The sequence below is a fragment of the Leptodactylus fuscus genome, chromosome 2 (assembly GCF_031893055.1).
Source record: "Leptodactylus fuscus isolate aLepFus1 chromosome 2, aLepFus1.hap2, whole genome shotgun sequence".
Classification (NCBI taxonomy): Eukaryota; Metazoa; Chordata; class Amphibia; order Anura; family Leptodactylidae; genus Leptodactylus; species Leptodactylus fuscus.
Genome location: NC_134266.1, coordinates 164273593 through 164301414, shown reverse-complemented (window position 1 = coordinate 164301414; position 27822 = coordinate 164273593). Strand labels below are relative to the sequence as shown.

The following is a 27822-nucleotide window of genomic DNA, read 5'->3' as shown; positions in this document are numbered from 1 at the left end:
CTTATGATTTTAAAACAACGATCCTGCTATAAACATGGCTAGGCATAAGGGTGAGATTCAGCCCTCCTTTTGCAAGGCCCCTTTTTGACGATTCTAGATGACCTTATTGTTCTTAATCCTCATCCTTTTTGATTCTTCCCAAAGTCTTCTACAAATTTCATCGTGTCCAAGAAATGGTCCTGCTGTTATACTGTCGCAACCCTTTATCCAGCAGAGCAGGAATTTCATAGCCTCGATGACAGATGTGTATTGGTCTACGTCCAGCAAACTGAGGACTTCAGATGCTCAGATCATGATCTAGTGCAATACCAGAGCAGAAATAAAGGGGCATCTACTAGCAAAGTTTCTATTGCCCGATGGATTTGACTAGCCATTTCCTCCTGTTATGACAGGAAGAAGCAGATTCCGGGCCCCTCTTGACTTCAATCTCATTTTACTCGTGGGGTAGCCTCCTTTTGAGCTAAAGGTGCCTTGGCTTCCATTGAACAAACTTTCAAGCACCTTACTTGGGCAAACCCTTGTACCTTTCATAAATTCGATATTATTTTTAAGAGAATTGACTTTTGGTCGCAAAGTTTTGTCTGCTGTAGCCCCTCCCTTAATACTTTTTGTTGTTTCTCCTTTTGGTGCCAGTTTTGGGAAAAGATATTTACCGTACTCCTATTGGTAATTGGATTTCCCCTTAACCTCCACAATGACATGTTTTTTCCCACTCTTGTTTTTGTTATGGTGTTTGGGGGTTTTTTCACCATTTTCACATATGTTGTAATTGTATGGTTTCAAGTCCTTTGTTAATACTGGAGTGAAAGAGGAGGAGGGACCTTTTAAAGAGGTGATTTCCAGCTTCCTGTCCCTGGGGGCGTGAAACTCTGCTGTCGGTACCATTGTGGAGGGAAATTCAATTACTGGTAAGTGTATTCTTTTCATGAAAATGGAGCTGCAATGCAGAATCTTTGGAAAGTTTGGAAGTCACCCTACAAGGTGTGACAGACTCCCTTTAAGAAAAACAAATAAGTACAGTAAACAGAAGTACAATAAACAGTGCAAAGTGCAAAATGCTCAGTTGCTTGACATTATATTATACTGGTTTAATAGTAAATATACAATCCTGCTGTTATAACATGTGATCCATATCTCTTAAGATTACTAGAGTTAAAGGGGTATTCCCATGTGCATAGTTATTTTTAAATTTATAGATAATTAAATTAAAAGTTAAACATTTTTGTGAATATAACTAAACCTTTTGCAGCGTTTTAAAGCTTTTCTCTACATATCTTGTGGTCACAAGTTGTTGTCTTGATTGGTTGCCAGTGGATATGACCATAAATGAAGGAAGTTTGTAAGGTCAGATATGGTTTCCTTTTTGCGGCCAGGATATCTTCTGATACATGTAGTGTCTCTGCCTGATAACTCATCTACAATAAGAAAATCATGTCTGGGTTCCTAACAAGTTCCAGACCATAGAAAGTTTCTGCGTTTGTAGTCGTATCTAATGGCAACAGACAAATCAACAGACTGTCACCACTAAGATGGTTACAGAAAATCTTTAAAAACTCTGCAGAATTTTTAACTACTTATACTTGCAAAAATGTTTAACTTTCAATTCTCTACAAATATAGATATGATTATGTTCATGGGAATACCCCTTTAACTCCGTGGTAACAAAGCAAAAGGGCACTCTAGCTTTTATAAACAAGGTCACTTGATTGGAACCGTGTAATGAAGCTGCCGAGTGGTATCAGGAATACACTCTGTGAAACACATCACAGCACAGGTTATCTTTGGACGAGTTGCATGTATAATAGGGAATTGCAGAATTGCACAGTTCCTTGTTATATTCTGGACAAGAAATGAGAGATTTGCACTTGTCTAGTTTTGATGAGAAAAGTGATACATGCAGACTTTTTTTTTCTTTTTTTTTTTTTTTGAAAACTTAAGGATGAGACTTCACAGATTGGTGCACGTTCCGAGCATGAACTGACCAAACGCTCAATAGAATTAATTGTAGAAGATCACCATTCCACATCTGACTTCATCTTCTCTCCAATCCAATGTCTTTTGTCTGATAAAGGGTCTTGCCAAAAATGTTGCATTATTAGATATACCTAAATTGTGATGTGTCTTGTGATGTGACTTTGTACAACTGATGTGAATAATAGTAAACCATATGCAGATATTTCTTTGGAGTGCCATCCCATCTTCTATAATTTTTGTTTTTATTAAACGTCTGTAGACGTTATCACCATTAAATATGTTCCTTTCTTACAGCGTAGAGATCGGTGAGAGCGTAAGAGGGGAGGATGTGTATATCATACAGAGTGGCTGCGGTGAGATCAATGACAACCTGATGGAATTGCTGATCATGATAAACGCCTGCAAGATTGCCTCTTCATCACGAGTTACCGCTGTCATTCCATGTTTTCCATATGCTAGACAAGACAAAAAAGACAAGGTATTTTGAATTTTGTTGTGGGTTTGTTTTTTTGGGGGGGTTTGTTACACATTAGAATGCTAAACAGCAAATGGTAAAGACTTTAAAGGGAAAAATTAAATAGTTAAACAATGGGGTTTTTTTTTTTTTTAAACACTGCCATGTGTATAAGGCCTTAATTGTCCCTGTTGTATTGATTAGCATTGTTACCCTGACTGAGAATATTAGTTCTTACATCCCCAGCTGACTGGTGTGGGCACCTTTAGTGAATGCCCACACTAAAAACCTGTAAATGTTTATAGCACTGTAAATACAGGGGGGGAAAAAAGTATTTAGTCAGTCACCAATAGTGCAAGTTCCACCACTTAAAAAGGAGAGGCGTCTGTAATTTACAGCATAGGTAGACCTCAACTATGAGAGACAAAATGAGAAAACAAATCCAGAAAATCACATTGTCTGATTTTGTTAGAATTTTTTTTGCAAATTATGGTGGAAAATAAGTATTTGGTCAGTAACAAAATTTCATCTCAATACTTTGTTATATATCCTTTGTTGGCAATGACAGAGGTCAAACGTTTTCTGTAAGTCTTCACAAGGTTGGCACACACTGTTGTTGGTATGTTGGCCCATTCCTCCATGCAGATCTCCTCTAGAGCAGTGATGTTTTGGGGCTGTCGCTTGGCAACACGGACTTTCAACTCCCTCCAAAGGTTTTCTATAGGGTTGAGATCTGGAGACTGGCTAGGCCACTCCAGGACCTTGAAATGCTTCTTACAAAGCCACTCCTTCGTTGCCCTGGCGGTGTGCTTTGGATCATTGTCATGTTGAAAGACCCAGCCACGTTTCATCTTCAATGCCCTTGCTGATGGAAGGAGGTTTGCACTTAAAATCTCACGATACATGGCCCCATTCATTCTTTCATGTACCCGGATTAGTCGTCCTGGCCCCTTTGCAGAGAAACAGCCCCAAAGCATGATGTTTCCACCCCCATGCTTTACAGTAGGTATGGTGTTTGATGGATGCAACTCAGTATTCTTTTTCCTCCAAACACGAAAAGTTGTGTTTCTACCAAACAGTTCCAGTTTGGTTTCATCAGACCATAGGACATTCTCCCAATACTCTTCTGGATCATCCAAATGCTCTCTAGCAAACTTCAGACGGGCCCGGACATGTACTGGCTTAAGCAGTGGGACACGTCTGGCACTGCAGGATCTGAGTCCCTGGCGGCGTAGTGTGTTACTGATGGTAGGCTTTGTAACATTGGTCTCAGCTCTCTGCAGTTCATTCACTAGGTCCCCCCGCGTGGTTCTGGGATTTTTGCTCACCGTCCTTGTGATCATTTTGACCCCACGGGGTGAGATTTTGCGTGGAGCCCCAGATCGAGGGAGATTATCAGTGGTCTTGTATGTCTTCCATCTTCTAATTATTGCTCCCACAGTTGATTTCTTCAATCCAAGCTGGTTGCCTATTGCAGATTCAGTCTTCCCAGCCTGGTGCAGGGCTACAATTTTATTTCTGGTGTCCTTTGACAGCTCTTTGGTCTTCACCATAGTGGAGTTTGGAGTCTGACTGTTTGAGGGTGTGCACAGGTGTCTTTTTATACTGATAACAAGTTTAAACAGGTGCCATTACTACAGGTAATGAGTGGAGGAAAGAGGAGACTCTTAAAGAAGAAGTTACAGGTCTGTGAGAGTCAGAAATCTTGATTGTTTGTAGGTGACCAAATACTTATTTTCCACCATAATTTGCAAATAAATTCTTACAAAATCATACAATGTGATTTTCTGGATTTGTTTTCTCATTTTGTCTCTCATAGTTGAGGTCTACCTATGATGTAAATTACAGACGCCTTTCATCTTTTTAAGTGGTGGAACTTGCACTATTGGTGACTGACTAAATACTTTTTTGCCCCACTGTAATACTATTGTAATTTGGTATTAGTCTATATAGAAATTGCTGATTTGTAGATTTTTACTGTAAATGGATATGAGTAAATAAATACCCCCACCTCCATACAGAAGATGACCCCAGTACCTATAGTCCTCCTGGGTTTTGCTCCATACATTCTTGCAGTCTAGTACATGCTCCATGCAGTAAGGGCTCGTTCACTCAGGGCAAGAGGGGGCGGATGTTGGTGCTGAATCCACCTCAAAATCTGTCCCCTCACAATAGAGGTCTATGCAGACCGCTAGCTTCCTTTTTTCCATGAATGGTATGTTCAAAAAGAAGCGAGCCGCCCTTTCTTCAGGTGGATTCATGGCAACTCATGGCAGCACCCTCCGGACTAGGCCCATTCATTTGGGCCTACTCCGGAGCGGGAAGCCGCAACTGTCGGAAGCCGCGGTTGGCGCATTTTGGTCCTATTCTGACGCAGCTTCCTGCGTCAAAAAAGGATCAACGCCATTCTGTGCCCCGTGTGAACAAGCCCTAACTGCTATTTTTAATTATTTATAATTTTGGATGGGGCTCTGTCACAGCTAGGGTAGCCACTACTGGTAGGACTACTGTCTGTTGTGTGGGAGGGTAATGACTTTAAATAGTGAGAGGGTAGCTGCTGTGAATCCTCTAATGGAGGCTGCTGCCATGACTGTGGGTGTGATGTATGTCATAAAGGGTAGAAGAGGAGAGGGGTATTGTGACTACTGGGGAAGCTGTGAGGGTCAAACTGCATTGATGACTAGGGAATTTGGAAAGGGAGCCTGGAGTAACTGGGAAATTGAAATGTAGAATTTTAGGCTGGGTTCACACCAGCGTTTGAACTACATTCAGGGTTTCAGTCCCCAAGTCCAGTTGAAAAATGTGAAGAAAAGTCTCTGCATTTTTCAGGCAGAAACCCAGCGAACCCCATTACAACCTATGGTTTCCGTGGGTTACTGCTCTTTAATCGGACTAGCTTTCCGTTTTTCGGGTCCCCTAGTGGATCCGAAGAACAGAAAGCCGAATGCTAGTGTAAACCAAGCGTCAGAACACCATTTTAGCACAGTGTGGTTTATTTTGTGATTATTTATTTTCAATGTGTGGACTTGACCTTGCAGAATGACATTTCTAACCACTTGACTAGATTCTTCCCAAAAGTAGAAGCGTTCAGTGGTTATAGGAGGAGCACTGCTTGCTTGACTCTCATCTATGTCTGCTATCTCAAATTAACTACTGGAAGGTTAAAGAGTGGCCACCATCACTAAAAGTAAACTTTAAAAATGAATCACAAACCCCTTTAAACCACTGGAACTAGTGTGAACTGTCTACAGGATAAAGTCTTTGGTATCCATTTTTCATTCTCTTTTGTAATTGGGGAAACTGATGGCCCTATCTGTTGAGACCTGGTTGATACATACTCTCTTCCAGTTAGTTGTTGCAGAATATGGATTGTCCTCGTGCAGTGCTGAGCTCAGCAATTTGTAACCTGACTCACTTGGTAATTCTGAATGTCTAATAAGCATCACTGAGTTAACGATTAATTTAGTTTCCTGCCAAACGAAGAGAGAGCGAGTGTGGTGACACTGACAGTAAATACTCAAATTAAGAGCTATAGCTGCTTTTCTCTGAATAAACTCACATGATGTGCTGCGTCTGGGTACACAGTGTCTTGGTAATAATTCAAGGCTTTTATTAGAACCCTGTTCTTAACTCTAGCTGTTCTGTTCATAGAATGACAAAACGAAACCACCTTGAAGGTCTTTCCCAGTTTTTCCAGTTTTTTTTCTTAACATACAGTTGTTTTTTGTTTTTTTTTTAAGTGGTTATGCTGCAAAACATTCAAAAATGTCAAAAGTGCTTATACCAAAAACCCCAAAAATTTGTCTGTGAACCAAAGAATATGGCCTAGTTATGTAATGGTTAACACATTGTCATATTTTATTTTATTATATATATATTTTTTAAGTATGTGGAGCTTTAATAAGGATACATACATTTACATATGACTTTTATACAAAATAAAGTAGTTGTCTTGATCCTCCCTATGTGAGCCCGAACAGACAACCTGTCCATCATTTTATGGACATCTATTCATTTGAATGACTGGCTGATATAATGTTACTTATCTGGCTGTATAAGGCTTCACCAATAACAACCAATTATCTAAGCAAACTCCCCCCTGCTTCAAGTCATGGCAAACCAATAAACTATGTAACCATTGGATAGTTGGTGGGGTTATGATTTCTAGGACCACTACCAATCTTCAGTATGAAGTTGTTGTATCACTAGTTAATGGAGTTGTCAGTTCATCACATACAAATCATATTAACCAACCTGCAGTTTTTCAGTATGAAAGATCTTTAAAAAACTTTTCACTCCTGTGACACTCCTAGCCCTCCAAAGCACCCCATTCCTGAAACCCTACTAATATTAGGGATACCTACAGAGGATGCAGTAATGCTTGTATAGATATCATAGGCCCCTGTAAAAGGAAATTCAAGGGGAAAAATAAGATCATGCGTATAACATTTGAGACTTTTCGTCTGTAGAAGGATCCAGTCGCAAGCGGCAACAACCTCCTTAGACTGCCCCAAATTTAACTTTGTGGTGGTTATGAAGCCTTGTACAAGTTTAGTTGATTACATAAGGTATGTGCGCCGAGGTCATGGTCCCCATTCGGCTCTCCCTCCTCTGCCCTATTCTTGATGAACAATGGGATGGCTGCTGCTGGGGGAGATGAGAAGATTGATGCATAGGTTTTTGGGAAAAGATTCAGTAGAACTTGACATTTACCTATTGAAATCTCTTCTGTTTTGATCTGCACATCTCCTCCTGTTGTTGCAGATTCAAGAGGATTTTCCATGTAACAGGTTCTCTGTAAATACCTGCCACATGCAATATAAATCTTATTTTGGGGAAAAAACTTAGCAGCTTGGTGCTCGATAAATATGAACACAAGCTAAACTCCTATTTGATATGAAGCTTGTCAGAGTAGTGTCTAGCACTGATATCATGTCACTTGAACCAGATTGTTTACCAGTGATTCTTGGCTTGATGCATGTCCGCTTGTGGTTGGGGTCCTAGGTTTAAAGAAATCATTAGTAAGAGCTTTCTTATGTCTATTGATGTATTTACGCGATTAGATTGTATATATGCCAATGCAATTTCCCCATCTCCTTAAAGGGGTTGCCTTGATATATTGTGAGGTGGGAAACACCTTGCACATGCATTGATTAGTTCTCTGTGACAGAAAGCAGACAGCTCTTTTCTCTGGGTAATGGCTGAACAGAGTTGCTTCTTCTTGGGTCCTATCAGTGGAATAACATCTAGTCTGCAGCAACCTCTGTGTCCTGATCTAGTTGTTAGACTTTATGTGCTTCCTATTCCATTCTGTGTATCAACTACAGAGAACAGCTGATTCACTGTGGGGTTCAAAACCTTGCATCCCTAGTATGGTATTGATGTATTCTTAGGTCACCAATATTGAAAATCCCTTTAACTCTTAATTATTAGAGATGAGCGAGTACTGTTCGGCTCAGCCGATCCGAACAGCACGCTCGCATAGAAATGAATGGACGTAGCCGGCACGTGGGGGGTTAAGCGGCCGGCATCAAAGCGGAAGTACCACGTGCTTCCATTCATTTCTATGGAGCGTGCTGTTCGGATCGGCTGATCCGAACAGTACTCGCTCATCTCTATTAATTATATTTGTGGAGTAAACCAAGGCTGGGTTCACACCAGCGTTTTAACTCCATTTGGTGTTTCCATCCCCAAACCCGCTTAATAAATCCGGAGAGAAAAGTGCTGCAAGCATGACTTTTCTCTCTGCATTTTTCGCCCCTTTCGAATGGAAACCCGGCGGACTCCATTGTAGTGTTATGGGTCTGTGTGTTTCTGCGGGTAAGCACTTTTTTAAGCAGTGCAGGTGTGAACCTAGTGTCAGTTATATTTTTATTGTGGGGCATTTTTAGATATCTTTGTACCTTGACAAATGAGTCATTTATAAATGACGTGTAGTCGAACTTGCCCCTTGAGAAATGGCTCAAACATGCTTTCCATTACAGTTCCTGCCTGTCCTTTAAAGATTGCTTACTCACGTACTACTCGCTCACTTCCTCGGGGAGAGCAGCTACTGATACCTGCATTTACAGTGTGTGTAATGGTTCTTGTGCAGTTCTGCAGACCTTCCCCCCCCATGTCACAAATTGCTTGCAGGGAGCCATTTGTCTCATAGTGACATGTTGGTAATTGGTAGAACAGTCTTTTTAATAAAACACTTATAACTTTTATGGTGTCATGACTTATTTATCAATAGTAATTTTGTGTGATGATAAAAAAAAAAAAAAAAGCTACGAGTTGCACTAAATTTAGCACCATGTAGCATTTGGAACGGTAAATTTGATGCAACTATTTAGACATGTTTCTATTTCATTTTGAAACCTTGTAATTGGTATATCCAACACTAATATTTTGCACTGTGCGCCATTTTTCTTGGTAAATACCTTTCATTGTTTGATCATGTTGGGGTTTTTTTTGCCGCACCCTGACGATTTTTTCCCACACTTCCCAAGGACATTGAACTGCTACCTCTACATTGCAGAGCACATTACAGTGAAACAAAACCTTTGTTTTTCACTTTTGTAGGTAGTTGCTGCTTAAGTAGGAGGGGTAATGTCTTGGCTGTTGGTGGATAAACTGCATGGGTGGGTGACACAGGCAGGGGAGCATAGGGATCTGAGTGGCAAGAGAAGTGTTCCAGGGAACAAAGGTCCCACCCCCAGTGCACCAACTGCCACATTGGCATCAGACATCAAAGTTGTAATTTTACAAATCTGCAAAAGGGACATATATAAGAGAGGTATGTTATCACTGTAACATTGCTGGAACAGGGAGATGATGGTTTTACCCCTTCATGCCACAGCCAATATTCGTTTTTGCATTTCCGTTTTTCCGTCCCCTTATTCTAAAAGCCTTTTTTTCTTTTTTTTTTTCTTTTTTCAGTTCAGAGTCATATGATGGGTTATTGTTTGCAAAACACATTGCACTTTGTAAAAGCTCCATTCAATATCTTGTACAATGTATTAAGAAGTTGGAAAAAAAATTCAGAATGAGATGGAATTGGGAGAAAAAAAAATTTAAGGAGTTTAACTGTAACAGCATTCACTATGTGGTAAAAATTACATGTTACCTGTATTCTGTGGGTCAGTGTGATCACAGCGATACCAAATTTATATAGCATTTCTAATTTCTACCTTTTAAAAAATTAGGGGGCGTTCACACTACCGTTGGTGTCCGATTGCAGTGTCCGTTGCTACTGTCCGTTCAAGATTTTAGCAACGGACACTAGCTGTGTCCGTTATAATTTCCATTCATTTCAATGGGATTTCATCTGTTGTCAGTTTGTGTCCGTTTGTGTCCTTAAGGGTCCGTTAACAACCATGTCCGTTTTTTCAAGCGGACAGAGAAATCACACATGCAGGATTTTTTTGTCCGTTTGAAAAAACGGACAGAAAGTGTCCGGTTTTTTATTACATTGAGGTCTATGGGCAACGGACATATAATGGACAGTAACTGAAGGCCATCAGTTACAGTCCGTTTTTTTCTGTCCGTTTATTTTCTGCACATGCTCAGAAAGCATAAACAGCAAAAAAGAAAAAACGGACAGTATAAAAAACGGACACCAACTGATGCTAATGTGTCCGTTTTTTTTTAACTGATCCATTAAATGGATCAGTTAAAAAAACGGACACATTAACATCAGTTAGCATCAGTTAGTGTCTGTTAATGTCCGTTTTGATAGGTGTCCGTTTTTTTTCTTTTAAACGGACACCAACGGTAGTGTGAACGCGCCCCCTTAAAGACTTTGCAAATGGGAAAAAAAGGGGTTAAATACTTTGTGAAATAATTCTAGAGCAGCTTTACATATAATTCTGGCTTGTACAGTTACTCTATTTCCTTTGAAAATTTAATGTAAATTGACAGCTGTGTATTAGGAATCCCTTCATTGCCAAACATTGTCCTCTCCAACGCTATAGGGATATACACATTTACAAGGTGCTTAGTAACTCCCAGTTGATGATGATTACTCCAAAAAAAGGGGGGGGGAAGGAAGAGGAATTCTCTAAAATTACTTTTTCATAGGTAATGCAATTAGTTACTAACATGGGCATATCCTCTTTATAGAGGGCCTGTCACCAAGGCTCAAAAGCTCAGTGGCATACTTCATCTGATAGTTGCTATCGCCCTGTGCATTTTTGTGTGTATTTATCCAAATCCATTCGGCCATTCTAATGAATCTCTTGATGTTTATGCAATTTCTGGTACTTTAGTGGGCAGTAACATTGGACAGACTTCGCCCCTAGAGATATCTGTGATACGACCTGCTTGACTATAGGCCCTAATTTGCATAAACACTAACTGGGCTTATATGTTGGTAACAATTGATTGGATTTGGATAAATAAAACTCCAAAATGGTTAAGGATATGATGTTTATCAGATTAGCCATGTCATTAGGCTTTTGAGACCTGGAGGAAGGTGTTTCCTTACCTATTTTTATCCCGGCAGAATCTTAAAGGGAGTCTGTCAATTCTAATCAATGTAAACTCTTTAAACAATTTCTAAATGTGCCTTTGCTAGTCAGCATTGCAGCTCCTTTGTGAAAATCACTTTCTTATTGATATGCAAATTACGCGTAGGTGAAAAGGGCTTTAGGGGCATGTCTTTTCTTCCCCAGGCTTCTGTCTGTGCTTTAAATTACTTCACTAACTGCCACCCAGCTCAACCCACCATCCTTTGCTTTTGAAATAAAACAGCAATTTTCTCGATAATGGCGCTGCAATGCTGAATAACAAAGGCGTATTTGGAAAATGTAAAAGCAAGCCTTCAGGGTACTGTGGTTACGTTGATTACAATTTTGCTGCTGACAGACTCTCTTTTAAAGGTGAACATGAAGGAAAGTTTTAATGATGTGTCTTCTCTCTGTTCAGGCCTATGATCTTTGTTGCCCACACATGGGTGTGTCATGCTCTGAGAGCACATGTAGGCCAAAGGTCAGGAGCACCAGGGACTCTGAATAGACTGTTTATTCCCCAGTTCAACAGAGGACAGCAGGGCTGGACAGTTAATTGAAAAGTAACCAAACCGACATGAAAATCCAGAAACCAGAAATGATTTTTTTTTTTTTTTTACACCTTGGTTATTTCGGTTTGGTCATTATAATATTCTCGAGCTTTTAGTGGTACCCTCACTAAAAAGAAAATATAAAATTGAGTAGTCATATAGTCCTGATATAGATGCAGCTGGCAAAATATTCTTTTATACAAGTATTTTTCACATGGGAAGAAATTTGATGTTTCAAGTATTTTACTTGAGCGTGGGATGTTTACCGACGTTATAAGTAATATTTGGTCAAGTCATTTGCTGCTGTTTAAAGAAACAAGATAGCCGTTCTCAAGGTCCCTTTTAACAAAGGCAAATAGTAGTGTTAGAGGAATGTTTCATTTAGTGGAGCAAAATCGCCATCTACTCCTTCTCAGACGGCAGCATTGTTTTATAGGAGTCTGCACCTGCAAACTATGTAGGTGTACATGAGAAGAGCTCCTCTATTTTGTAAACTGAGTGCCCGCCAATTTTGTTTTTTGGAACAATAGCATTCTTTTCATTTATAGACTCCGTTGCAGTGTCCACTTGCAAATTGGAGAAAATTCTACTTAGATGACTTTTTCCTTGCCAGTTTGTTTTAAAACAATAAACTCTTGAGTAAAGTTGAGCCAACACTGTTCGGATCAGCCGATCCGAACAGCACACACCCATAGAAATGAATGGAAGCACCTGTGACGCTGACTTTGCCGGCCACCACCAACATTTTCGCCGCAGTCTATCTGTGTATGGGATGCTGTTGCAGTACATCAGCATTCCGTCGCGGCATCCTGCTCCTGATAAGGCCCTGATGAATGGGCCTAGTCAGCAGGGAGTCTGGAGCTATAGAATCCCCGGCAAGATTTGAGCAGGATACTTCTTTTATTCTGCTTCCTGCTACGATCTCTGCCTATCATTGAAAACAATGGGAGACAGGTTCCAGGAGGAATCTGATCTGGATTTGGGGGCGAGATCTGCCCCCAAATCAGTGGCAAATTCCTCTGTGGGAACACAGCCTGACAAATACAGTGTGTAACCAATATTTTAGTGGTCCACCTCTCTATTTTTATGGGCCTCCAATGGACCAGAACAATGGGAGATGCAATGCTAGTGGGAATCGAGCATAAGCAAACTGTGGAATCGATAGGCCAAACCACCAACTTATTTTTTCCAGAATAGACTCTGACTACTTTGGAAATGGCTGGTGGCCAGTCTCAGACAAAAGCATTAAACTTTTTTCTAGTCATGAAAAAAATCTAGGCGAATTGTTGAGAAAGTAAGTTGGCAAGAAACTACATACCAGATTAATTCTACATTATAATTTAATATTTTAAATAACGAATCATTTAGTTTGTTCCCAAACTCTAAATCTGTCCCTGGCGCCAATGGCATAGCCCTGATTTAAGTGCAAGAACACATGGTTTGAATGTTTCATGTGGCCCAAATCCTGCTGACATTTGTTGCCAGTAAACACACAATTTTAGCGTTAATACCTTATTGGTATCCCACTCAATCATGTGGACATTGGCCATTGTGCTTGGGCATAATTTTGGCTGCATACACTAGACGGATTGTGTGTTCTTACCTTTAATGATGCTATTAAACGTTTACAGTTATGCCACAGGTACCTCCTGTACCTACTGCTTATTGCCACAACGCACCTGAACTTGCTGCCTGTACCATTGGTTCATTGTTGGTAATCCACATGCGGTACCTTTTGCCTCAACCACACTTGTAATCACACCCTTAAAGGGGGGTTTGTCCATGAACCTTATCCTATTTGCATTTGCAAATACTCAAGATTTGCAGAGTTTTAAAGATTTTCTCTTTCTATCAGTAAGTTTGACAACGACAGTTACCAGTGGTTATGACCATGAATCAGGAATTTTACTATGGTCTAGGACACGTGTAGGCAACCTTTTTTTGTTCCGTGTGCTGATTTATATTAAAAAAGATGAGGTCCTCGGAGTGCCGAGCAATAATTGTAAGGCTGCCGACACCTACGCTAAAGTAAAATAGCACAAACCGTAACATAGAGTAGCTGTCATACTGCGCTCCCAGACATATGCGTTTACCGCTATTTGCCTGGATACTCCTGTAGTTTTCCATGAGAAGCAATGTAAGTACACGTGTAACCCACAATTAGAGGTAAATGTATATGACTGGGGGCAGAGTGAGTAGGGTGGCAGCACTCTATGTATCTGAATGCTGCATCCATTCCCCAACAGCCAGTACTTACACTTTTCTGTAAGTGAAACGCGGATTAATTTCAGGCATTCATTCCTGGCGGTGCAGTAACAGAAAAACCACAGCCAGGAATAAATGGGTGTCACACCTACCCCAAAGTGACATCACTGGTGCCTGGAAACTAGATTTGGCTATAGCCGCATCTGGGTACACTGTGTGTCACTACCTGAAAAGAAACACCCTAAGGATGAGGCCCCATGTTGCGGAAACACAGCTTTTTTTTTTGTTGTTGTTGCCTTTTGTAGTCACAGCAAAACCTGCAACAAAGACGCTGCTTTTCCGCAAAGTGGAGCCTCAGGCTTAGGCCTCTTGCAGACGACCGTGACTGAGATCAGTGTGATATTCGTGTTTTTCCTGGTTAGCCCACTAACCCATTTCAGTTATGGATTTTGACAAGTGCCAAACCATAGAAAGGTCCTGCATTTCTGGTCGTATCTATTGCCAGTTTATCACGATAAAAGATTGTTGCTGCTAAAGTAGTTAACGAAAATCTTTAAAACTCTTCAAAATATTGAACTACTTATATTTGTATAATATCAGGTAGGTGCCAGGTAGTTATGCCTGGGTTCCCGACTGTCACCTGGCACCAGAGTCAGGAGGTGCTAGCCCCCAACCTGATGGAAGTTGTAGGCATTCACAAAGTTATTAATTTCTCTTGGCTCAGCTGTATATCAGAAAAGTTAAGCTCTGACTGCCATAAATTTCTATTTACTTGAAGAAACATTCATGGCACTCACATATATGCCATGAGAGCTAGCATTGTATACTTTCCTGAGTTTCTATTAAATTCAGTACAGAAAAGAGCTGATAAACATGGATAGACAAAAAAAAAAAAATGTATCTGAGACGCTGCAAAACCACAGCATGCCCATAGATTTTCTTTTTAACACCTAGGATTTTCTTTTCCTTAACTATGCCAAACCTTTGTGTTTCTGCCTATTCTATCCAGGTACAGAAAGCAGGAAGAATAGCTGAGCCAAATTGGTATGAGTTTTGTCCACAAGATGGCAGTGGCTGACGACAAAACTGTTTCTCTAGCCAGTTCAGTGTGTGGGGGTTTTTTTGTTTTTTTGATACAGTATATCTAAAAAGTGTACATATAGATAGATATGTATATAGCGATATATAGATATAGATTTTTTTTTATTTTTAATGATATGCTCATTTTATTTATGACATAGATGGGAATCCTGCTTTGTTCATAATACGTGTTTGTGCAGCCATGTTACAGGATCTGTTGCCCACAGTTTTTTTGTGCACTTAAAGGGGTTGTCCAGGATAACACGATTGTTCTGGTGTCTCCCAGAGTGGCACTGTCCTGCTGCTATGATGATTTTGCTTCTGGCAGAAGCTCCTGCCGCACCAGACTGATGAGGCCAAACAGCAGCAGGATCGGACAGCGCTGGTTGACACTGGAGCACTGAAGACAGCTGTGTGTGTGTGTGTGTGTGTGTGTTTTGTTTTTTTTGTTTGTTTTTTCTTCTTTTTTTTGGGGGGGGGGGGGAGGGGGGATCTCTTCACCTTTCCCAGGTTAATATATGAATAAAAGGCAAAATTTAAAAAAAAATCTCATATATATATCTTATTAATATTATAAATGTGAAATGTTTGTGAGTTTGTGACTTTGGATGTTCGGCTGTTTGGCGGTCAATCACGCAAAAACCGCTCCACCGATTTGGCTGAAATTTTCCACAAACATAGTCACTACACTCGATTGTGCAATAGGCTACTTTTTGTCACAATAGCGCACATATGTTTTTCCCAGGACCCCCACAAAATCCAAACTCACATCACTATCTCTGCAATCTCACACACTTTGGACCCCGATTTGGCTGAAATTTTCCACAAACATAGTCCCTACACTCGATTGCGCAATAGGCTACTTTTCGTCACAATAGCGCACATACGTTTTTCCCAGGACCCCCACAAAACCCAAACTCACATCACTATCTCTGCAATCTCACACACTTTGGACCATAGCAAGCCACAAAATTCATATTACCCTCTACAGCAGAGGTCAGCTACCCCTGGCACACATGCCAAGAGTGGCACTTCTGCCATATTTCACTGGCACACCAGCAGCACAGGACGTGCAAGAGTTAAATGAAGTCCGAGTCTCTTCAGTGCTGTGCTAGAGCTGAGCCATAAGGACACTCCCCTTTGAGAGGGGTGCAGGAAACCCAGGGGGTGGAGCTTAATCGCTCAAGTCTCTGCCTGCCTGCTATAGTGATAGCTCCTGCCGAAGCTGCTAGCAAACTGAAAGTAAGAAACACACAGCTCCCTTCCTTTACTTCCTGTTCTCATTAATGTCAGGCATTTGGGGTTATTAGTTTAGTGTTAGTAACTCCATGTGCCTCACATTAATAGGAATAAACCCCATCATGTCCCTCATATTAACCCCTGTGTGCCTCATATAAAGGTTACTACTATGTGAGACATATGGAGGGACTAATAAAAGACCTCAGTAATGAAGATACTTAATTATTACCTCCAAGTCTCTCACATATCAGTAACTAGAGATGAGCGAGTACTGTTGGGATCAGCCGATCCGAACAGCACGCTCCATAGAAATGAATGGATGCACCTGGTACTTCCGCTTGGACGTAGCCGGCGCGCTTAACCCCCCGCGTGTCGGCTACGTCCATTCATTTCTATGCGAGCGTGCTGTTCGGATCGGCTGATCCGAACAGTACTCGCTCATCTCTATCAGTAACTCTTACACAGGGGTTAATGTGAGGGACATGATGGGGTTAATTGCTATTAATAAGAGGCACATGGAGTTACTAAACTGTCATGCACAGGGCCAGACTGTATGTGGCTGCTCAAGAGTATCCTGTGCCCAAAACTTACATGTACTGGCGCAAAATAACAACTCATACAACGTCGTATATCGAAGTATATTAACCTGAAATACCTCTGTCCCAAAGACACTATGTACAGTTTATACCAACACCGTATAGCGGCTGAAATACAAATTACATTCAACACAAAAGTCTCATGTGCTCTCAGAATTACAGCAACAACAAGATACACAGTTACATTTTATATCCCATACCTTATACACAGTACGAAAACCTTACCCGGGCCTGTATATACCCACTTCTACAATCACCGCAGATGAAGTCGTGGGTACCAGCTAGTAAGCTCATATATATAAAATCTTATATACCGGTATATATAAGCAACAAGTTTGACATGTTCTCAATTTACCAGGAAAACACCGCACTGATGTATTGTAAAACCGGCCAAGCTGTTGTGTTACTACGTGAGCCAGCAGCCAGCACGTGTACAACTCATTGTTCATTGATTTATCAAGATGTACTTTATTTCTTCAGAACTTCCTGTTCTGGCTGTGATTTGCTGCAGTAGACATTGTCTTCTAGTGAATGGGATTTATAAAAGCCTTTTCACTTTTTGAGAGCATATTTTGGTTGTAGTACTTTTAAAGGCTTTTTCTGTTGGAGTTATTGAAAGCAACTTATATTTGTTGATATGCAGCTCCCTGGCTGCTAAAGCTTTTCTTGATCAGCTCTTGGAACATTCTTAGAGAAGTGTTTTTTTGTTTTGCGGATTAAAATTTGCATGTTTAGTGTGTGTGTGTGTGTGTGTGTGTGTGTGTGTGTGTGTGTGTGTGTAAATATACATATAGTCTCTACAGTAGAACTTCTGAATCAACACAAAAAAATAAAACCCAACTGTGCAATGCTGCTTGTAGCAAAAATAAACAGCGTTTCATGGGCAGGATTTTCAGAAATAAACTTATAGCAGCGTTATAAGAAAGACCCTGTTCACTATCATGTAAGATACTGTCATGTCATATTATTGCTGACACATTTGACTACCATACTGTTCATCTGAAAGAATTTGTCTCCTCCACTATAAACCTTTTTCTTTCTTTTTCATGTTAATTCTGTTTTTTTCTTTAAACAGAGCCGTGCACCGATATCCGCCAAGCTGGTGGCAAACATGCTTTCTGTTGCTGGAGCTGATCACATTATCACCATGGATCTTCATGCCTCTCAGATACAGGTATCAAATGTATAGAAGTAAATAGAGCCTCCATTTCTTCTTGATGGATATTATCTAATAGATCCATGATGGCGAACCTATGGCACGGGTGCCAGAGATGGCACTCTGAGCACTCTCTGTGGGCACCCATCAGTGGAATAGATTATACTGTGTGATGGCCACTGTGAAGGAAATTGTACTGTGTGGGGGGTCACTGTGGATAAGATTTTACTGTGTGGGAGCCACTGTGGAGCAGATTGTACTGTGTGGGAGCCACTGTGGAGCTGATTGTACTGTGTAAAGGTCACTGTGGAGCAGATTGTACTGCGTAAAAGTCACTGTGGAGCAGATTGTACTGTGTGTAGGGTCACTGTGGAGAAGATTGTACTGTGTGGGGTCACTGTGGAGAAGATTGTACTGTGTGGGGTCACTGTGGAGAAGATTGTACTGTGTATGGGGTCAATCTGGAGAAGATTGTACTGTGTGTGGAGTCACTGTGGAGCAGATTATACTGTGTGGTGGTCACTGTGGAGCAGAATGGACTGTGTGGGGACCCTTTACTATTTATATCACACAGTATTTTATAACAGACATGTGATATTATTACAGGTCATAATAACATTGCATGGTCCTATAAAACAGATCTGTATGATATAAATAGTGAACATTAATTGTTCAAAATTATACCAAATGCAGTACAAAGTTGTTTGTATAATTGAAAGCTCTGTAAAGCCCCATGCACACGACCGTATTTTGCGAGTCCGTAATGGTCCGAAATTGTGGATCTGCACAGTAATAAGGTTAAATTGCCTTTTGGCAATTAGTGACAATTTAGTGGGTTTTGGGTTGCAGTTTGTGCACTTGGTCTCTAAAAGGTTCGCCATCCCTGTATTAGATTATAGTATAATATAGAATAAGGTCCTATAAACTGGGTGGTTGTACTGCTGAATCATGCATGTTTATTTAGACTATATTGTAGGTAGAACATTTTATAACTGGCAACCTAAATCCTATGTTCTACTATCCCTGATCCTCTTGTGTGGTTCCACTAGATTTCAGATAAGGTCTCTGAAACAAGACAAAGCTATCTAGTGCATCCTGCAGTGTGCCCACCAGTGTCAGCAAGCAGAAGTGAAAGAACTGACATGTGACCAGTCATTTGTAGAAAAATGAATATGCAAGAACCGTTTTATTTCCCACTGCATATTAGAACGCACAGCTGTAAAAGACTCTTCCAACTTTCATACAGTAAATAGTATTAGCTAAATGTGGTTTCAGTCAAAGGGAACCTTTACAGTTTTAGAATTAAATGCATTTATTTCAAAGCTTGAACACACACATGAGAATTTCCGCTTAAAGGGTTTTTCCCATTCATGACTTATAAATATCTGATCATTGAGGGTCTGATATCCAGGGTGGCAGAATGCATAAAGAAGGGGCCCTTCAGTTCCATATATGGATGGAATGGCTTAGCCACTGCTTCATTTACTTCTGTAGGTTTGAAAGATGTCAATCCATTTATATTGGGCACATGGGGCAAATCCCTGCTCTTATTGCTCACAGTCCAAGTAGTTGGACACAGTGATCATCTCTTCCCTATCTCCAGGAAGTGTTTAGTGGGAAAGAACCCTTTCATGAGCAGAAGCTCAGTAAAACCCCAAGATTCCTTGGCATCTAAACTTCAACCTCAAGTATTAAGAGAGAGTCAAATTTCCGTTTCAGTGACAAATTATTCTTCAGAATTCAGGTATCAGTGAATAGTAATGGTTATAAGGTTTTATAATATATGGGTAATTATCTACAGAAACCGTGAATTTTGTTATTTTATTTAACCACTTCCGGACCACCCTCTGGGTACATTCGTCCGGAAGGTGGCTGCGTTGTTCTGCAAGGATGTACCGGTACGTCCAAGTAGAATTCAGCAACTGCATGAGTTCGTGCAGCTGCTGAAACTGGGAGCCGGCTGTAACTTCATCTGGAGCTCCCAGAGAGAAGGCAGGGAAGGTTTGTTACCTTCCCTGCCTTCTCAATAGCTGTGTATACAGCATGGCTTCCACATGAAACATGCGGAGAGAAAAGTACTGCTTGCAGGACTTTCTCTCTGCATGTTTTGTGAGGAAACCACACGGACCCCATTATAGTCTATGGGGTTAACAGGTTTTCCAGGTAACCATTTTTTAATGTGTATAGGTTTCCATTTGGGGAGGTCCCCAAGCGGACAACCCGAACGCAGATGTAAATAGGGCCTGAAGTTAAACAGATGTGCTCTGTAGGTTCTCTTTTCAGGCTATTCTCGCTTATGTGTTTTTTTATTTTCTAGGGGTTTTTTGACATTCCTGTAGATAACCTGTATGCTGAACCTGCGGTTCTTCAGTGGGTTAAAGAGAACATCCCTGAATGGAAGAATAGTATCATTGTGTCCCCTGATGCTGGTGGTGCCAAGAGGTACTATGATTATTTTAACATTAAAAATGAGATTTTATGATTTATTAAGTGATCACTAACTTTCCTGACAACTTAACCTCATTTAATAGAGTATGGGCTTCTGAGCCAAAATGTAAAGCACTTTCATTAAAAAAAATGTTGCTGCTTTTTGCCTGAAAAACCACACTAAAATTCCTGGTCCTCAGTGTCTCCTTTCTAGCTAATTTACTGTTCACTCTTTGTTAGTAAGCTAGATTAGTCTCCATAGATGTGAGGCGGATCTTGGTAAGTGGAAGGGGGGAGGGGTTGGTCTCTTCACATAGTGAATGCAGATGGGAAGGACTGATTCTCCTCACAGCATGTCTGAAAATTGCTTAAACTGAACATTCTGCACATTTCACAGCTTACAATGTAAGAAAAGTGTTCTATGTACTTCTGGATAATTGTGTGGTTACACATGGGATATCCAAACAGCAAGCAGCTTTACTGACTGCTCATAAATTACACTTTTTTTTCTGTACCATGCTTGCATGGTAGATGCTGGAATGAAGTAGGTACCTGTGTGGATCTTCCCTATATTTTCAGTTCAGTAATCCTAAATATCCTATGATATGGTCATTTTGTCATTTTTTCAGATATTTATTTGCTCTTGGACAGTTACTCCTGGCAGAATTACATGTAAATAAATCAAATGATTTGTAATTGAGAAGGAAGGGGGGTAGAATGCTCCTTTTTTGTACATGGCCACACCCTGAATGGCAAAGAACTTCTCCAGAAGCTATCTGATCATATATAGGTATTTCCAGTGTCCTCTCTATACTACCATCCAAAGTATTTGTTTGGAGAGGATGTGGGGCAGACTCCTCTCACTCCTCGTATTTGGAACATATAGCTAGAATTGGGGTCCGAGTATTTGGAGATCTAGTAGTAGCTACATCATTGAACGTTTTCTTTTCTCTCACAGATTATTGAGGCTACCTAGGGATAGGCATGTGAGTTTTGTGGGACGAGGTAAGATAGTGACTGATTGGGAAAGGCTCAGAGTACAAACCATCCTGTCACAGTCCAATGTTACACAACTGAATTTGAGATGAGTGTGAGATATATAAGAGTCCCCATAGAAGAGGTCGGACATAGCAAATAGTGATGCAGGTCAATGAATCATATCATTGGTGTGCCTGAGGTCTGTCTCTTCTGAGGTCCGGTACACACATATTTGCCTATACCCAGGGCCTATTTTTCTGTGATTAGCTCGCACTTTTGGTGGTATATCCACTTTTTATCAGAATTAATAAACGCTAAGGTTTTTTTTTGTTGTTTTTTTTCGACCATTCCAGTCTGTAATCTACATTTGAATAGGGGAATGGGTACACACCCTCTGATTTTTCAGAATATGATTATTAGTAGCAGAAGACTATGGAGGAGATTACGTATGGAGGCTCATACAGTCATAGAACAGACATCCCAGTTACACCTTGCATGTATTTCAACTTTTCATGAAAACATGGATATCCTTTGAAAATAACAAATTAATGTAGAAGCCCCACACAAATGTTTATTCTCCGATTCATTATAAAGATGCATAATGTAAATTTCAGTGAAGGTAATCTTCTTACCAGTGGTTGGATTTGTAATTTAGCCACTCTTTTCTGGCCCTCAACTGTATCATGTGACCAGCAATCCAGCAGTGACTATCCAGCTGACACAGCATCTTATATGTAAACACCAAGTCACTCTTTGTGACTAGGAAATCCTGAGTCTGTTGTGGGGAATAATAAACTGATTCCCTGTCCACATATAAGATGCCGTGTTAGATGGAGAGTTACAGCTGAGGACCAGAATCAAGTGAATAACTCACAAATTCAGCGACTAGTATAAAGATAGCCACTTCACATTATGTAGAATGACAGAACTGATACTAGATTAAAACTTGAAGCAAAGGAATGTAATACAGACTGTAATACAGAAGGAAATTTTACCTTCTTCATCTCCTTTTCTGTCCAATTGAGGGCACCAGTTTCTCCAATATTGTATGTTTGACTTTTTTTCCTTCTTTTTTTCTTTGCCTTACACGTTTCATGGGTACTTCAGTGGCGTGTCACTATCACAGGAAACGGGTTTATTTATATGTAATATGTTTTAAGCAGATTGTCTTATCTGGTTTGCAGGGTAACGTCAATCGCGGACCGACTTAATGTTGAATTTGCACTAATCCACAAGGAGAGGAAGAAGGCCAATGAGGTGGACAGGATGGTGTTGGTTGGAGATGTAAAAGATCGGATTGCTATTTTAGTGGATGATATGGCTGACACATGTGGCACTATATGCCATGCTGCTGACAAGTGAGTTGGTAATATGCATTATGAATCACACAGTCATAATCTCGGTTTTAAATTTCACAAAATTATTAACCACTTCCAGACCACCCATTGGAATTTTACATCTGGATAGTGGTTTTCTTGTTCTGCAAGGACGTACCGGTACATCCTTACAGTTGTAAGCAGATGCACGAAATTGTACAGCTGTGGAAGCAGGGAGATGGCTGTTCCTAAATTCAGAGCTCTCCTAGAGATGGTAGGGATGGTTTCTTACTGTCCCTGCCTACCCGATTGCGAACGAATGAACTGCAGATCACATAACTCCTTGCTGATTCTCTGTTTCAAGCAGTTTATCTCCCCACCACCACACACACACCCACACACACACACCCACACCCACACACACACACACACACACACACACACACACACACACACACACACACACACTACTTAATGATGGTTATTTCACAGTTTTACAAAATTGCAGCAAAAAATAATCTGAATGTCAGTTTGTTGCAAGCTGTGTAAGGGCTTAGTTCTCAGGGCGGAAACCTTTTCCGGTGTGTGATTTTTATTTTTATTTTCCCCGCGTGGCCAGTTGTGCATCAGCATCTCGCCGTGGCATCCTGCTCCTGGTTAGGCCCGAATTAATGGGCCTAATCAGGAGTGAGTCTTGCACCGTAGATGCCGCACCTGAGTCAGCTGCGGAATCCACGGGAAGATAGGGCATGTAGCTTCTTTTTAGCGGGGGAAAAAAGAAAGCATCTCCCATTGAAATGGATGGGAGCTTTTTTTTGCAGGCGGATTCTACTTCATAATCCGCCTGGTAAAAACTCTGTGTGAATATACCCTAAAAGGCATCAATGATCAGATTAAATAAAATGTTAAAGTACAATTGTGTTCTGTAGCTAACCCATGTCTATGGAGATTGCACAGTTCAATTCAAGTTCTTTTTACATACTTTTGGGTTAACAAAAGGAATTATAGCATACTTTTTATTATGTTTCTTTTTTTACTTTTATATTAAGTATAGTTTTGCTATAAAATAACTTTCAACCATGAGACCTTTTCTAAGCCACATCTGGATTCTCTATTTACACGATAATATATGCAATATAGTTGGTAATGTGGTGTGCTTTTCTTTTTAAAGGTTACTTTCTGCTGGTGCCACAAAAGTTTATGCAATTTTAACGCATGGCATTTTCTCTGGACCTGCAATTTCACGGATCAATAATGCAGCATTTGAGGCTGTAGTCGTCACCAACACAATCCCACAAGAAGATAAAATGAAACACTGCTCCAAGATCCAGGTACTTACTGTATTCACATGTAGCATTTATTAAAGGGGATTTCCTACAATTGACTTTTATCCACAGGATTAGTGATAAGTCTCTGAGACCCAGAGCTTTGACTAGAATGGAGGTCCCCAAGTGCCCGAAAACAGAGTATGCTATTTGGAAGTCCCATAGAGGTGAAGTGGTGGTCAGACATATGCACCACTGCGCTACTCTAAGGGCGTTTGAGGACCAGTGCTCTCATGACCGCTGGGATCTATGTTTTAAGAGCCAAGGTATACAGCATATGATCTTCTTCACCAAAGAGAAGATTGTGGATATTGAAGCTGGCCAGTTGCACAAAAAAAAAAAAAAATCACTGATATGGGGGAAAAACCCATTTTGTATTGTTCTATTCTTTTGTTAGCACAAAGTGATATAATTGAAGTTATGCATTTTATGTACTGCAATTTATTGTTAAATTGGCGCAAGACTGACTATTACACATAACAGGTTCCTCTATTTTGCTAAAAAAAGTGTAATGAGCAAAGGATAAATATTGCTCATGGCATAACTTCTTTAATTTATTTGTGTGTGCAAGAGAAAGGAGAAAGGGAAGGAGGGTTTTGTGGTGTGTGGTTGACCAAACTTCTTCTCCAGAATTCCACTTTCCATTCTTGCAGCTGCCGGGCTGTTTCTCTGCCCAGCAGTGCTGAGTTGGACCGCAGCAGGAACATTGAGGGCAGAGTGAGTGAGATGCTTTTATCTAGCAGACGTGTCCATCGGTTGCTTGTTGTTGCAGTGGCAGGTCTAGTCGCAAATGCCAACAAGACGTCATCTCTAGTTTCTTGGTCACCACTTGGAGCCCTGCATAGTGGTTGGGCAGGGTGTTTATCACTAGGTGCCTATTTAATGGAGATGAACAAGGTAATTTTTTACTTGCACAGTGTAGGAGCATAAAGAGGTCTTCTGGTTACATTGTGAGAACCACTTTGGAGTGGCCAGTTGTTTTAAGAAGATCATTCACACAATTACTTCTATGGTATTTCTAATTGTAGTCTAATTTAGATAGTAAAGTTTGCTATAATGCTGTTTATACTTTTACTAACTGCGGTTTTTTTTTTTTCTTTCTTAGGTCATTGACATATCCATGATTTTAGCGGAGGCGATTAGAAGGACTCACAATGGTGAATCAGTATCATACCTCTTCAGCCATGTCCCATTATAAAAGATTTATTCCTTGCATGCAGCAATCTTAATTTTTTTTTAAAGCAGATTTAACCAAAAGCCAGATAATAAAATGCCTGTTAGCATTTTAAAGAAACTGTACCTTACTCCCCATCCTTGGAAGTGTGTGGCTTAGCAGGAATTTTGAATGCTTTCTTCCTATGGCAGTGCCGAAAGCAACCCCTGGGTTCAAACTGGTCATACCTTTTTGTTTTATATTTAATAAAACCTTTTATGGATGTTTTGGATACATTTATGGCTGTGTACTTGCACAAGATGAGTTTCTGGTGAATATTTCCAGCTAGTTTTGACACTTTGAATGTTACCTTTTCCAGTGAAAAGTTATGGGGAGGGGTAGGGTTGATTGGGAACAGTAGGGACATGCTATAAGGCAATAAATCTTATTTTGTACTGTATGCAGTTATCTAGTAACTAGATTGTCTTTACGAGACTGTGGGTAGTTTTATAGTAGAATATTCATGTTAAAGTTTTAACTTCTAAATCCTATTCAGAATAATAAAATATCAGTTTGTGGAGTTAATGGAGATTATTTGGCATGATGTTTGGATGGGCATTTTGCAGGACTCCGCTTCAAAATTTGGTCTCCTGCACAACATTTCCTTTGTACAAAAAAAACCACTTTCTTGCCATATGGAAGTGATCATGGCAGATCTTGCAGTGGGACATTAGTCTTATAAAATAAAGCAATACCATGCATCCTATGGCTCACAATGTTATGTGCAGCTGATCGTTCTACACTAGAGAGAAGTGAGGCTTGGTACAAGTCCAGCTCTTTTGTAGTTTATAAGAGCAGAATATTTAGCTGTCCCATAACTACTATAAGCTACAAATGAGAGAGCCGTGCTTAAAAAGCGACCGCCTCAGTGACCACCAAACAGGGGACACCCTATTACCTGATAAGCCCTAGAAGTGGAACACATCTTTTAGATATTTGACGCATACTACTGATATGCTAGAATGAATATCATTGGTATAGGCAATTAACATTGGACGACTCCATTAGGGATGGTACAATTTGACAATCTGGCCCACAAACCAAAATACAAGTTATACATATTTGGCAGCTATTTATTATAGTTTGACAAGATACCTGTGGGATTCCATGAGAATAAACTAGTCCGCTTTGGGGATCAATCAGTTTGTAGAACAGAGGTTCTTTAGTCATCTTATGAACACTGTTCTAGTCCTTCACTTTCATTAACGTAAGAATCAGAACTAAGTTTGAACTTCTATTGTAATAGTAGGTCACTTAAATGTTGACTTGCATTTTTGGATACATTCAGTTATCTATGTTAGTTAAGTAAATAAATAGCCCTTCTTTTCCAGTTAAAAATGACAATAGAGTGAAGGATGGGGCTAATGCTACCAATGGACACAAGCCCGTAGGTGCATTAGAACATGGCGAATCGCTGAAGTACCTATGTAGATTAGTAGCTAGGAGTAGTTTCACACATGGAAAAAAAATACAAGTTTGTGCCAGTTTTTCTCCTTTTCCTTGCGCTAAATCAGTATAGGATTAAAAAGGAATGGGAAATACAAAGCAATAGTAAGCTTTCCCTTTGGTTGTTGTAGTTTATTTTATTTTGTTCCCAAAAAATGCAGAATGTGAAACTAAGCTTCTTCACCCCAATTTATTTCTCAGTCCTTTTTTATATATTGGTGGCATTAGCTGTTAAAGGAACTCTATCATTAGATTTTAGAGTTTTGAGATAGATATGCATGAATAGCCTTTAAAACCCCCCGTTTTTAATTACCTTTGAAATGGATATGCAAATCAGTCCATGCACGGTGGGCGTTCCATGCATCTTGATTGTGCTGCAAGTGCAATGCATGCACTCCTCCTCCTCCTTCTTATTCATCGCCTTCAGCGTTGTCCTTCCGGCGGTTTCTATTGAAATTTCACACGTGCGCAGTAGCGCTCTCTCCGGAGCAATACAGCGCACACTCCAGCGCCATTTTCCTGTAGAGAAAATAGTGAGCTGATGCGGGAGCATTTACAGTAGCGCTCCCTTCGGAGCACTATTGCGCACGCGCAAAATTTCAATAGAAACCACCGGGAAGGACATCGCTGGAGGAGGTGAAGGAGGAAGAGGAGTTTTGCAGCACAAGCAAGAGGGTGCACGGAGAGACTGATTTGCATATCCATTTCAAAGGTAATTAACAAAAACGGGGAGGTCTTTTTAAAAATGACTAGTAGCACCTGAATAGCCTTTTTAAAGGTTATTCAGCATATCTTTATCTCAAAACCCTAAAATCTAACGATAGATCCCTTTAAGTTTCAGCAGATCTGGCGTGCGAGTCCCACATATCTTCTTCCCCAATTCTAGTATGATTTCCGTATTGAATATCTATTGACACTTGTGCTGTTGCAGATGAGATGCCCAGCTTTTTCATGCAGTATATACCTGTATTCACTAATCGCTTTATACATAGCAGTGCAGGTTCCTGCAATGTTCACCAAAAATGGTTAGACAGGCAAAAATAGTCCTCTCTAAACTGCATGCAGGACACATACCATCTACAGACATGAAGGGAGGGAGGTATTTTTTATTTTTTTTTTACTTTGTTTTTAAATCAAAAGAATCTTGCCATTTGCTGCCTTTTGTTTCCAGTGTATATCACTACTGTTTACTGCTTGGTTACGTGGCTATGTTCTAAAAAACAAAGACACGTAAAACGTTTTCCTGATTGCCTCTTCTGCTGCTGATTTGCTCATTTATGAAAAGCAATATTTTTCTCAAATGAGATGCATTTTCCATTAAAGTGGCAATTTGATTATAATGATGTGTATTGACAATGCATCTGACATGAGAT

The 27822-nt window shown here is 40.2% G+C and overlaps 1 protein-coding gene across 1 annotated transcript in view; it reads left to right on the top strand.

Moving 5' to 3' along the window:
• The window catches only part of PRPS2 (phosphoribosyl pyrophosphate synthetase 2), a 51324-nt gene extending 23502 nt beyond the window's left edge, over positions 1-27822 (top strand). Inside the window, exons 2-7 of the mRNA XM_075265051.1 lie at positions 2269-2452; positions 17664-17762; positions 20062-20186; positions 22334-22507; positions 23637-23796; positions 24896-27822. Coding sequence (XP_075121152.1) covers positions 2269-2452; positions 17664-17762; positions 20062-20186; positions 22334-22507; positions 23637-23796; positions 24896-24988 — 835 coding nt within the window. The 3' untranslated portion in view covers positions 24989-27822. The remainder of the gene's footprint in view (positions 1-2268; positions 2453-17663; positions 17763-20061; positions 20187-22333; positions 22508-23636; positions 23797-24895) is intronic.